At 41.6% G+C, this 13,724-nt stretch overlaps 2 protein-coding genes across 2 annotated transcripts in view; one reads left to right on the top strand and one right to left on the bottom strand.

Annotated features, from left to right (window-relative positions):
• The window catches only part of TENM4 (teneurin transmembrane protein 4), a 1,737,111-nt gene that overhangs the window by 1,522,492 nt on the left and 200,895 nt on the right, over positions 1-13,724 (top strand). The window contains 1 exon segment of the mRNA XM_064365345.1: positions 6,517-6,687. Coding sequence (XP_064221415.1) covers positions 6,517-6,687 — 171 coding nt within the window.
• Positions 10,904-11,494, bottom strand: LOC105728971 (large ribosomal subunit protein eL19-like). The gene has a single exon (XM_064365344.1). It carries the CDS (start codon positions 11,486-11,488, stop codon positions 10,904-10,906), a length of 585 nt encoding a protein of 194 aa, XP_064221414.1. The 5' UTR covers positions 11,489-11,494.

Genomic DNA, 13,724 nt, shown 5'->3' with positions numbered 1-13,724 from the left:
TGCTTTGTTCCTGAGAAGAAAGCCCCTAAACAAGCTATCTCCAAAGAGCAAATCTGGCTATGCCTTCAGCAAACGTTTTGCCTTAAAATCTTTTTTAAAATTGTTGTTTTCAGGCATCGTAACTCATTAGCAGTGTGATGTGCCAGGAGGGGAACCTGGGCTTTGGAACTGGTCAGATCTGGTTTCAGTTCTGGGTTCAAATTTGGCCTTAGTACTTCCTATCTGTGTGTCTTTGGGCCAGCTGAGGAGCCTTTCTGAGCCTCCACTTCCTTCATTTGTCAAACTAATTTCTGGAGATTCATATAAAGACTGAATGAGAGAGCATATGCAGTTCCCCATGTCTGGGGTCTGACACAAGGCAAAAGCTCCAAGTCAGGACCCCTCCCCCATGCTGTATCATCCTTCTCTTCTACCTACCGCCAGCCACACTAAGTTGTAGAGCTTCCTTTTTAATGCCAATGCACTAAAATGAGTTTGGAAGCTAGAAAAGAATGCTACTGCTGTAATTCAAATCCTGATGTCATTTTTATGTATTTCTTCACAAATTGTTTATCATATGCATACATGGTTTTGCAGAGCTGCAGTCAGGAAATACTTGCAATTTTGTGCTCCGCCTTTTCTTTCACATTTTATCTTAAGCATTTTTCCCCATTGCTGTTTATCATGGTTATTTTTTGTAATGATTGCCTTATATTCCATCCTGTACCTTTACCATAAGTTAGCTAAGTCATTCTCCTATTTGTAGACATCGAGTTTGCTTCCAATTTTTCTTTTCTGTTACCCTGCCGTGTACATCTTGTGTATTCAGTTTCTTGGTTTGGAACTTTTAAATGTGGTGGCTTTGTAGCAAAACCAGGAAGATAACCCAGGGAATGAAAGTCTGTCATTTTCGTTGTTATTATTTTATTTTTTTAGGTTTTCCCCATTGGAGGACTATAAGTCAAAGAACCCCAGTGACTCTGATTTCATAGAAATAGTCATTTAAGAAAAAAAAAAAAACCTGAGCACTAATATAAAACAGAAGATTGGGTAGCTGCGTGGTGGGGTTGGTTCCCACTGCCTTTTGAAACCAGAAATGCCACTTGAATCAACAGTTCCTTGTGGATATAACCATCTCTAGTCACTCCGTTGAGCTACTAATGTACAGATGCAAGTGGGTTCGTGCATTCCATTTTTGGAAGGAAAGCATGCTTTGTGACAGCAGAAACTCTCCTGTACTTATGTTGGTGACTCCTGCATAATGACTTTGTTAATTGCCTCCTGCTGGCCAGGTGCTGAGGGAAGCCTTCAATGTCTGAACGTCTATGAAGCCTTTCTTAAAAATGTCAAGATAGAGCGTGCACTTTCTGAGCCATCTCTCATGTCTTGCTGGGCAGGAAAAGGCGACGGGGAAAATGTCAGCCCTGGGATCAGATTGACCAGAGCCAAGAGAATCAGAACTTCTCCACCTTGGCTCTTGGCTTTTAGAAATCATTAACATTTCAGTGTGGGTGATCTTGTGAACCAGCTACCTTTCCACAGCCTTTTTCTGAATTCCTTGGCATCTTTTCACCTTTTCATTGAATTACAAACTAGTCTAATGGGAAAACCAGTATCAAGTTTCTTATCTAGGTCACTTTGAGTGTACTTGAGGAACGTTTTGCACAAGAGTTATAAATACACACTGCAGAGTATCATATAGATAATCCTGTGGTGTACACAGATGATGGGTAGTTACCATTCATTCTTCAGGAAACATGGAATACAGTGATTATAATTTATATTGTTTCAGTGGCCTAGTCCATTCTTAGCAGGCTGAGGAGAACCATTTATATTTGTTAGCTTTTTTTTTTTTAATCCATGGCTCTGTCTTCCAAATAATTTGGATAACATGCACTCAGCTGCTATACACAGCTTTAAATGAAGATTGCTGTGGACCAGGGAATATTTGTGAACCCTATCAGCTCCTCCTCCCCAAATATTTATTTCCAATATTATTTGCTGGTGGCTTTATGCTGCCCATATTTTATTTTCTATTTAAAGTAAAATGTGTAAAAGAAGAAGCGGTTTGGGAGCACAGGGTCCTGAGTTTTAAACTTGCCTCAGATTTCTACCAGCTCTGTCTGGTAACTTACTTTACTTCTCTGAGTAACTCAGAATATATCACTATAGCTCTATTTCTATTCCACTTCTATTCTCCAGTAATGTTTTTTCCAACCTACTTTTATATGAAGGTGAAACTGAATAATAAAGCATGTGGCATGTAGTGTGCATTCAGATGATACTAATTTTTGTGTTATTATGATTTTGATTATTACAAAGCATAAAGAAAAATGGTGGCTCGATCACGTGTATTTCATAGGCAGACTCTGGCTGAGCCTGTGTTGTGTCCTTTGGAAAAAGGAGAGCAAACTACTCCTCTCCCTTTCTCTTCCCCTCTCCCATAACCCAGAACTGTGGAATTAATCACCTGCCTAACAATATAGTAAAAGAATGAAGGGGTCACTAGCATGACTTTTATTAAAACCTTGGATCGCAGATTATGTGTCCCCATTATTTTGCCTTTAAAATGACTGCTGTGTTCTCACTTATTTGTGGGAGCTAAAAATAAAAACAATTGAATTCATGGAGATAGAGAATAGAAGGATGGTTACCAGAGGTTTGGAAGGCTAGTGGGAGGTTTGGAGAGAGGTAGCATGGCTAACAGGTACAAAAAAAATAGAATGAGTGAAGAAGTGTGCTATTTGATAGCGCAACAGGGTGACTATAGTCAATAATAATTTAACTATACATTTAAAAATAACTAAAAGAGTATAATTGGATTGTTTGTAACACAAAAGATAAGTGCTGGAGCAGGTGGATATCCCATTTTCCATCACATGATTATCATGCATTGCAGCTGGCTATCAGAGCATCTAACGTATCTCATAAGTATATACACCTTCTGTGTACCCACAAAAATTTAAACTGTTTTAAAAAGATGATATTAACCAGTTGAACTTCATGTCTCTGAATCTCTGCTTCATTCTACTCCTTACTTTCCAGGAAGCCATTTCTCAGCCCAACCTTGGTGACCCTGGGTTTCCTTCCCTGCCCACCAGCTTCTGCAGTTGTTTTTGGATGTCTAAATGTCCTGAGAGAGTCAGTCTAAGTTGGAGTTGAATACAGAGCTTCTGTTTCCCAGATAGTTTTCAGGAGTGTATCTTCCACAGGTCACAGAGACGATTGGCCAGCCTCACAGCTGTGTTGGCCTCTGTGATTGCCGGGTGGGCACAGTGGAGAGGAAGGGGTACCAAGCCCCACTACCCTCATAGCTGTGGATTGTCCTGCCCTAATTAACTTCCCTGGGACCGCAGATCTGTTGATCGTTTTCACCTGCAACACTTTTTTCCCTAGCTTATTCCCACCCCTACCCGCAATGTATTTTTTTCGAGCAAGGACTTGTTTGCATCTTGTTAAAAATAAAAGAAAGTTGTGACAATAAAAATGTTTCTCTTCACAAAGCTGTAAGAGTTCTATTCATTCTAGAATCAGTTAATTCTCATGACCTTTTAACAAGACAGCACTTTTGCACACTTAGATGAGATAATTGATTCTAATGGGGAAAGAAGCACCGCTCACTTAGCTGCATATATCTGAGTTGTCTGTAGCTCAAACAATTTTTCTGTTACTTTTGGCATTGCCAATATATAGATTAAGTAAGAAGGTAAGCAGAATTTTGAGCCTTGCAAATAGCAGAATATTCACTGCTTTCAGGCAAGTTAGCTGTTGTAGTATTATTGTTACCTACCTAGGAGGTAGAGGAGAACAGTGCAAAGCACCTCACTTAGTATCTGGTACCAAAAAAGGTGCTCAGTCGATGTCAGCTACTATTGTCATTATCATGATCAACAGTACAAATGCAATGAATGGTTATCACACATGTGTACAGTTTGCAAAGCATTTTACCACATTACCTCATTCGATACAACAGTGTTTTGAAGCTTTCGATACTCATTGCTCAGATGAGAAGACTGCAGCTAGGCAGTGGCAGCTGGGATTGAAAACTCATTTCTTCCCTCTGGTCCCACTTATCTTCTCCTGCACCACAGTAACCAAAGAAAAAGCAGAGTGTCCGATCTCGTTGCTTTCACCCGAGTGTGGCCTCCTGGCTAAAGGAGACTTGTGTGTTTGTTCCCTGTGGTTTGTGTTCAGACTAGAAGTCAGAAGGGTATGTGGTGCTCCAGTCCCCTAAACAGTTTTTCCGTGTGTCTTGATGACAGTCACACAGCCCCTCAAAACCACCACCAGTGACACCTGCATACCCTGTGGCCAGGTAACAGAGTTTCCTCTCTTTCTCGCAGGATCCCATGTTACTGCCTAAAAAGAGACTTAAAAGTCTTTAAGACTCTTTGAATTATAAAAGGGTGAAGTCTTTATAATGCCCACCCAGCTAGATACAGCAAGCAAGAGGCGACCTAGCTAAGCAGGCAAGCCTGGGCCTTGACACCAGGAAGAATGACAGTGCGTGTTTTCAGGATTGGAACAGTTTGGGATTCTAGTCTAGACTCTGCCACCTGTTAGCCATTTAACCTGTGTGTGTTAGTTAGCCTTGTTGTGCCTTAGTTTTTCCATCTGTAGAATGGGGTCATTAATACCTCGTAGGATTGTTGTTGAGAGTTAAAGGAATGCTTATAATACTCTCAGACCAATGGCTGGCATATTGTTAAATACTCAATAAATGATAGTTTTATGACTATTATACTTCTAATTAACCTTCTGAGCCTTAATGTGCACCTCTGTAAATTGATTCTGGTGAGGTTGCCATGAGGATTAGTATATACAAGTTTCCCCGTTTACTGCCTGTCACATAGTAGGTCCTCAGTAAATACAATTACTATGGGCCTTCATCTCTCTGAAGATCCTTCCCTGTGATCCTCTAGCCCCTCTAGTGGGTCAGGCACCCCCTCCTCTAGGCCTTCTGGTCCTGCTGAAAAGACTTTGTTATTTATTTGTCTTCCCTACTTGTCTGTGAGCTCACTGAAGCAGGGACTCTCTGATTCCATTCTGGCTCTCCAGAATCTGCCATGGAGTGGGCTTTCAGAGAATGTTCATCAAGTGGGCAAAGGGCTGAATGCTACATCCAGGGTGCCATGAGGGTCCAGGGACTTGAGTGCTTACCTCCGTGTATGGGGAATCCAGGTGGGCATCAGAAGAGGTGAGCCTGGACCACTGACAAGGCCCGAGGCTGGAATCCTAAACTGTGATTTAAGCAGATATTTGGTGATGGATCACAAACATTTTTGGAGACAACCTTCCTTGCCTTCTCAAGCGTGTGTATCTCAAGGGGCAATGTTCATTCTTTAGTGCTTTATGGTCTCTTTCTAGATTATTGTACAACACTTTTTAGCCATTGGTCCCTTGGAAAAATACCTTTTGAACAAAAATATATACACATGGCACAAAATGAGAATGTGCAAAAGATATATAGTGAAAAGCAAGTTTCCCTCCTACCCCAATCCGTAGTATCTCTATCCTTCATAGGACACACCTACTTTTAGCCAGTCGTTCATATTCTACCAGAAATATTTAATACATATACAGGAATTTTTAAGCCCAAAGGTAGTGTAGCAAATATAGTTCTGCATGTTATACCTTTCTTTCCAGAAAAATACATAAAGAACCTCTTTACTCTTTTTAGTGGTTGCATCCAATTTTGTTGTGTGGATATTACTTATTTTTCTTGCCCCGTATCGATGGACTGGTTTCTACTATTTTGCTATAACAAATTATACTCAGTGAATAACCTGGTATGTACATCATTTAGTGCACATATATCTGGAGGAGGAATTTCTAGAATTGGAACCTTTATGTCCCAGGATAATGCATATGTGTATTTTAACTTCGCTAGTTTTTATCAAATTGCCCTCCATAGATTTTGTACATCAAATTCTTACACCAGCAAAGTATGGGAGTGCTTGCTTTCCATTCTCTGCCAATATAGTATATTTTCAACCTTATTTATCTTTGCCAAACCATATGTGAAAAATAGTATATCAGAGTCTAACTTACATTTCTTTTACTATAAGTAATGCCAAGAGTCTTTTTATATGATTAGGAGCTATTTGTAGTCCTTTTTCTGTAAACTGTTCATATCCAATGCCTATTCTCCTACTGAGCTTTGGACTTTGCTTATTATTTGTACAAGTTACTTTTGTGTTAAGGAAATTAACTTTGTCACACAAATTAGTTTTCTTCCCTAGATTGTTGTTTATCTTTTGAAGCAAAAGACCAAGACCTCCTGAGACTCCCCCATCCTGCCTCCTCCCAGTTCCACCAGACTGTGAGCCCCTTGAGGGCAGGGTCTGAACCTTGATCCTCTCTGTCCCCCAGTCCCCTTTGCAGGGCCTGGCACTACAAGAGCTCCCCTTTGAAGCTACTTGTTGAACTGAATGGAATGCCTGTGTTTCCCCACCCTGCCCACCCCTCCCTTATGGCTTGGGAGTCCCATTTCTGCCTCCAGCAGAAAAAGATGACTTTTCTCATTGCTCACCACAGCCATGCACCTGTTTGGCCTAAACTGGCACCTGCAGCCGATGGAGGGGCAGATGTATGAGATCACGGAGGACACAGCCAGCAGTTGGCCTGTGCCAACCGACGTCTCCCTGTACCCCTCAGGGGGCACTGGCTTAGAGACCTCTGACAGGAAAGGCAAAGGAACCGCAGAAGGTAGGGTTGCTGCGTTGTCCGTGTCGTGAGTCCTCTGTGTCTGCCTCTGAGCCGAGGAACCCTCCATCACGCGCATGCGTCATGTGCCTGGCTCACAGCTCCATGCTCTGGCGCTCCCTCCATCCTTCTGCACTCCACGCCAGCGGCCAGCCCACCTGTGTCTTCATCACAGTTCCTTGTCACCAAGAGCTCCTGGCGGGGCCTGGGCAGGGCTCATGGTGCTCAGTGGAATCCCATCCCATGCCTTGAGGGAAGAAGCATTAGGGACTTCACGCTGCTGGGGTGGCCATCTTTGTGTGGGGTCAGACGAGCTCTTCTGGGAAAACCTCTTGGGACAGATGGGCATCTGTGGGAGTGGGGTGTGGGGAGGCGGGTAGATGGGGTGTTGTAGTGGAAAGATTCTTGGACTCTTGTGGTTTAATAGAAACACCAGTTCAAGTGGTCTGGCATTTACTAACCACGTGACCTTGAGCAAGTCACTTATTTGCCTGAGCTTCAGTTTCCTCATCCACAATAATAACAATAATTATTAGTGTTTGTACAGCACATTGGTTTTAAAACTTTTTGTCAAAAGCATTTCACATTTAATTCCCACAGAGATCCTGTGAGACAAGTGTAATTATTTTATAATTTTTCTAGTGGCAAAAACTAGAATTGGTGCAAAGGATTGCACTAATTAAGTGACTTGCCCAGAGTCACACAGCCAGTAAATGGTAGAGTCTGGGATATGAGCCCAGGTCTGTGACTCCAGGGCTCTTGCTGTCTCCATAAGCTTCTCCACCTGACTTACCCCAAGGTTACAAGACCCTGAAGGAGATGTGGATGTGAAATTCTATTGTACAATGAGACATGGATATTTTCTATCAACAGTGAAAATGGTGGTGGCATTGGGTTTGGTACTCTCGAATGGGATATCCAAAGGCCCATTCTGAATGTCTTAGAAATATTTCTAAAATGCCATGGATATTGTCAGCCAAGAGTGGCACAGACTCACAAAAGTTGGCACCCAGAAAGGTGTCTGAGCTAATAAAGCAGCCCGGTTGTCATTGTGGGCAGTGAGGCCTTCCCTCCTCTTGTATCTGCTATGGCCTGCATTCTCTCTGTCTGACCCCTCAGTCGGCACGTTGGCAGTTAACTGCCTCTAACTTTCACTGCTTACATCTTTTCTCTCAGTTGACCTTTGGGTCATAGCATCTGAGCCCCTCTGCCCTTGCAAGGATTTGCCTTCCATCCGTCAGTTTGTTTAACAGGGTGGCATATACTTGGTCAGAGTATCTCTTCTTGATCTCTGAAATGAAGATCCTGAGGGCCAAAGTCAACTCTTGGCCTCTGGTCATCTTTAAGGGAAGTGAGAACTGGGGTCATTTCCACACAGAACCCTTGCCCACTATTTTGAGGGACAAAGCCAGTCCTCTCATTTGCAAAGATTTTAAGTCTTCAAATGCTAAATAATTTACACTTTCTTTGCCGCTTAATAGGATATGGAGGGAGGAATCATGAATGGGACCATGGGAAGAGCTCTGGTTTAGAAGTCAGAAGCCCTGAGTTCAAGTCCAGCTGCAGCCACTGACCTGTGGTAACACCTTAAGCAAATCCCTTGAATACACTTTCTGGGAGCCCTTTTCCTCCTCTTCAAAAGGAGAATATTGAGCTAGATTCTCTCTAAGGTGCATTCCAATTTTTAAGTTCTACCTATGAAAATAGTAACAGAATCATGTAAGTAACCCGATGGCTCTTCAGAATTTCTTGTCACGTTGGCCCTGTCCATGGTCCTGCCCGTTGGCTTGTGGTGCCCATGTCAGCTTATAGTGTCAGATGCCATGGGTAAATACCATAAAGTGAAGACTGTCTGTAGATCAGCATGTACAAATGTAGATTTAAAATGTGCTTAACCCTCAAGGAACTGGTAAAGGATCTCATTTGCAAAACGTATTTTCTTCCCTTTGTGATTTCTATCAGACATTCTTTAAACAGGAGTCTGATCTATCTGAAATCTCTTACTCTAATGAAATTAGTCTGTGGGTTGTTTAGGTTTTGTTTTGTTTTTGTAAGAAACAGGAGGTGCAGATAAGAGATAAAATAAAATTGCACCAGATTATTGGTTTATTTTAATTGGAGTATTTTTGCTTAAAGGGATTATGTGTCATTACTGATGCAAGTGGAAATCCTGTTTGCAAACCCCTTCAATGCAGCCCTGTGCTGTAAAGTGGTCAGCATCAGAAGAAATCACTGTGACAAAAAATACATCAGACCGGAAACCAAAGGACAAAGCTTCCTATAGTTTATGTGAGGCCACATTGTTTTTCATTTCTTTTGTCCTAGTCAAACTGATGTCCACTCAGTTTATGTTTTTCATTGTGATGTTAAAAATGAAGTTCCCTAGACTTATCTCAATGGGGAAAGTCTTTAACCCTGATGTGAGTACATATTTCTTGTCCCTTCTGAGGGTATTCGAGAAGACAGCTGATTCCAGAATTAACATTAGAGTCTCTGTTTCACAATGATGAAGAAAGCAATGTGGTGTGATAGAAAGAGGGTAAATGGACCTTGGAGACAGCCAATATAGGATGTTAATCCTGGCCTGCTTTATATTGGCTCTGTTAACTCACGACACTTACTCCATCTCCCTTGGCCTTCTTCATCTGTAAAACAAAGATGACAGTATCTATCCATTCAAAGCCCAATGTTGAAGTGGCACCCAACAAATATTAGTTCTCTTCTTCTTATCCACGCAAATCCCAAGCCATTTCATATTAGTTATTAAAATCCCAGACATCCAGACTAATTAACATTCTCTCCCTGCCACAGATTTTGCAAAGGTTTGGGGTATTTTCAAATTTTTTTAAAGAATATATATTTCTTATTTATACAAATTAAATATGATAATCCAAGAACTGTAAATGCTCATGTCTTTGAGAATAATATGAAACTGCAGTTCATACTATATTTTCAAAATGGCTGTAACCATTCCAGGGTTGTGATGGAACAGAAACCAAATACAGCAGCTTTTCTAACTAAAGCCACAAGAACTTGTGGTATGCATTAATGGGAAAGGGAAAAAAGCATTGAATAAACAAGCATTTCTGATGGTTGAATTGGTGGGCTTGGGATAGCATTTTTTTCTTTCTGCATTGAAATAAAAATTGCCCATTAGTTTGAACCATGCAAAATTGCTGTGCGCAGACTCAGCTGGGCTCTCCAAAATGGAACAGCTTATTTTGATAACCAAATAAATTTCCAACAGTTGCTAAGGAAACTAAAGAATTCTTCATGCAAGTTATTGCATTGAAAAGAATCAAAAGGTGGAGGAAGGGAAAGAACATTAGTTGATTAGGAATTTAGAAGCTATACAGATAGATCTCAGTTCAGGAAAGTAAAGACTGTGATTGGGAAGTGCATGAAATTTCAGTTCTTCCAAATCTTGCTTTTGACTGAACTATCCAATCATTTTAGCAATTTGTTAAGAAATTTTTTATAGACATGATTGCATATTTGCACAGCATTGCTATAGGAAGCTTGAATCTATCTAGCTTTACAAAGCAAAGGACTAGTACTAGTAAAATCTGCCTTGTGAAGCCTAGTCTTACTGTAGGGGAGCCATAATTGTGACCTAAGCTTTTTGCAGAGTTTGTTAAGTCTCTGGGGGCACCCAGTGATGGTATAGTGTCCTTCTCATGAATGTCTTGAGACCCCGACTGTTGCCCATTAATGTTGGGGCATGTTTGTAGGTTCCTAATTCATACAAATGATCTTTTTGTAAACCTAGGATGCCAGGAAGTTTTTTAATGGGCCTTGGATCTACCTGGTCTAGCTCTGATATTTAGCCTGCTGGGGCTGTGAATTCTATTGGACTCTCGCTCCTTCAAAAGGCCAATGCATCCCCACCAACACAGAGAAAGTCTTTGTAGTGTTTTAATTTATCATTCATCAATTTGATCCCTTCAGAAGCCATATTTTAATAAAGAAAGAGGGATCCCAAAATGGTTTCTTAAGCATTCTGAGCCTCCATAAACAGATGTTAATGTTGTGCTTGGAGCCCATCAAGTGGAAGCCAATATGACTAGTAATACTACTACCTCTACCTTTATTGCTATTTCCAGCACTAAAATCTATTATTATTATTATAATTTTTTTTTAGCCGATAAAGGCTCGTTTTATTTTAACAGCTGATCTATGTAATCACGGAGGCCAGTATGTACAGACAAAGGGGGAGCTTTTATTTCTTGGTCTCTTCCTCCTTGGACAAAGTCTTGATGATCTCCTTCTTGGCCTGGAGGCGCTCTTCACGGCGCTTGCGTGCTTCCTTGGTCTTAGACCTGCGGGCCTCAGCCTGTTCAGCCAGGAGCTTCTTTCGGGCCTTGTCTGCCTTCAGCTTGTGGATGTGTTCCCTGAGAATCCGCTTGTTTTTGAACACATTCCCCTTCACCTTCAGGCACAGGCTGTGATACATGTAGAGATCAATTTTCTTAGATTCCCGGTATCTTCTGAGCAGCTGGCACAGAATCCTCATTCTCCTCATCCATGTGACCTCTGGCATTCGGGCATTGGCTGTACCCTTACGCTTATCTATGCCCATGTGCCTGCCCTTCCGGCGGGCCAAGGTGTTTTTCCGGCAGGGAGCCTGGGAATGGACCGTCACAGGCTTGCGAATGATCAGCCCACATTTGATCAGCTTCTGGATCTGCTGATGCGAGTTAGCATTGGCGATTTCATTGGTCTCATTCGGGTCCAACCAGACCTTCTTCTTGCCACAGCAGAGGACACTAGAGGCAAGCCTCTTCTGAAGCCTGAGCATACTCATGGCTGTGGCCGCAACAGCGAAAGGCAAATCTATTATTATTTTTATCTTCCAGAGTGTAGGTAGGGAGAAGGAGAATTGTATACACAAGACTTTTTGCCTCCAATTGCCTCTAGCCTCTCCTCTCCCTTATGATTCCACCACTGGTGGGTTTTGCTTCGTGGTGGAGGATATTTTATATCCTAGCGCTCACAGCTTGGTGCTCAGAATTAAGGGCAAAGAATCTTAGAATCTTATAGCATCTAGAAAGTGTAAGGCAGTAAGGATTTTTAGCAAGCAAGAAAGAAGGCAGGCAGGCATTTCCCTTTCCCAGTCTTCAGCCCAGCCCATGTCATGACTCTTTCCCCTTGGGTAAAGGTGATGATCAGGCTGTTAGCTCTTTCCCCTCAACAGCTCCCAGCCTGACCTTATGGTGGGATTTGGAGACCACTGGTGACCAGAGGCCCTCAAGGTCCTGATGGAGGATATGTCCTAGAGCAGAGTTTTCTATTTTTATTTCAGCATATTCACACTCAAGACAATTTCTCCCTCCCATCCAGCCCACCTAGGTGCAATATTAAGTACTAGAAAAGTCCCCTTTTGTCATCTCCTCTGGGGTAAGAGCCACCTTACTTATGCCTGAGGCCTGCAGACCTCTGACTTATAAGGCTGCAAAACCTAGCTGATACAGTCACTGTCTCCTAAAAATACGCTCACTGAGGGAGAAAATGAACTGTGCTGGGTTCTCCGGCAGCATAATAAAATGGGGGAGCAGTTTTCCATTATTTATTTTCACACATGGTAATTATTTGAATTCAGACAATTCTCAAATCCTATCAGCCCAGACTCCCACCTACTCACAAAGGAAACGAGCCCTTGGAATTAGCAGTGTTGCATTTATTTCTTTTCAGTTTCTAGAAGGAAAAAGCTCAGAATGCATTTGCTTTTGTTTCATTTTCCCTCTTAGTTCTGCCTTCCTAGCACAGTTAAAAGCTGACGGTAGACTCTTTTCCTCCTGGAATATAGAAAGGCTGTGGTATTGGGAACCCAAAAATCAGATAAGAAAGAATGTAAATAATTCTCTTCCATCTCAATGCATTGTGAATTTGGGTTCTGTCTTTGAACTTTGTGAATCACAGCGTGGTGGTTTGTGTATCTATATTTTTCAAGGTAAAAGACTGGGGCACATTCCTTCCATAAAGGAATTGAAAGCAAACTCTTTCCCATGCTAATGACAAAATACTAGTGGTACTTTCATTGGTAGTGTGCATTTTAACTTTTTTGTTGGCATATTTTTAATTAAAATAACATTGAACAGTTTGAAGCTAAAAACCTGATGTTTCTGCCTAGGAGTTTAAAAGGGAATGATAGCATATGGAGAAGTTTAACATTTAAATTGAATTTTATTATTTAAACCAGTAAAATATTTTATGACTACAACAATGCCCTGCCAGGCTTCATTTCAGCATCAAATGTGCTTTGTAAGGAGTCTTACGAAGCTAGCGGGAAAGAAAGACATTTTAATTTCCTATTCCCCAAATGCTGTTTACAAAAAGTTCCAAAATGTGTTTTCTTTACAAATGAATTCTTGTTCTCTGAAGCGTCTTTTCCAACATCTCTCACATCACAAAAAACCTTTGGAACCAGGATACCCAGGAAGTCCATCGTAACAACAAATAAAATACAGCCTGTTGACTTGATGCTGGTCTTTCAGTGTGCTAAGGGTGGTCTTCCTAACATCCCTAAAGTCTCTCCTGTTCCCTCTCAACTCTCCAAGAGGCTGATGTCTGGCAGGAAGTTAGGGTTTGTATTTTTCACATATGAGTGTGTTTAATTATAAATAGAGGGAATCTGATAAGCTGCCTTCCTTCCTTGCACTTGTAGTGCCCCTGGAGACCTGTTATTCTCCTGATGGGGACAGAAATGGCCAAGAGACTTTACTCATGATGCCCTGCATGGATGCTGGGCACAGGGTTGGGAGCCTAGGTTGGATTTCCAAGTATGGCATAGACTTGGTGTGTGAACCTGAGGAATTCCCTCAGCTTGACCTATTTTAGCACCAAAATGATATTTACCCTCATCCAAAGACAAAGGAACATTTTACAGAAATATTTCCTCTTTTCAGAAGTACCTTTTTCTCATTTTCCCCAGCCCAGGACCCTGCCCTAAGCACAACCTCCCATCCACATATCTTAGCCTCTGAATTTGGCTTCCAGTGTATACACAAAATTAGTGAGCTTTTTAAATACCTTACTCCACC

Source organism: Aotus nancymaae, unplaced genomic scaffold, assembly GCF_030222135.1.
Source record: "Aotus nancymaae isolate 86718 unplaced genomic scaffold, 86718_ANA_hifiasm-v0.15.2.pri h1tg000059l, whole genome shotgun sequence".
In the NCBI taxonomy this organism is placed as follows: Eukaryota; Metazoa; Chordata; class Mammalia; order Primates; family Aotidae; genus Aotus; species Aotus nancymaae.
This window is presented reverse-complemented; position numbering and strand designations above follow the sequence as displayed.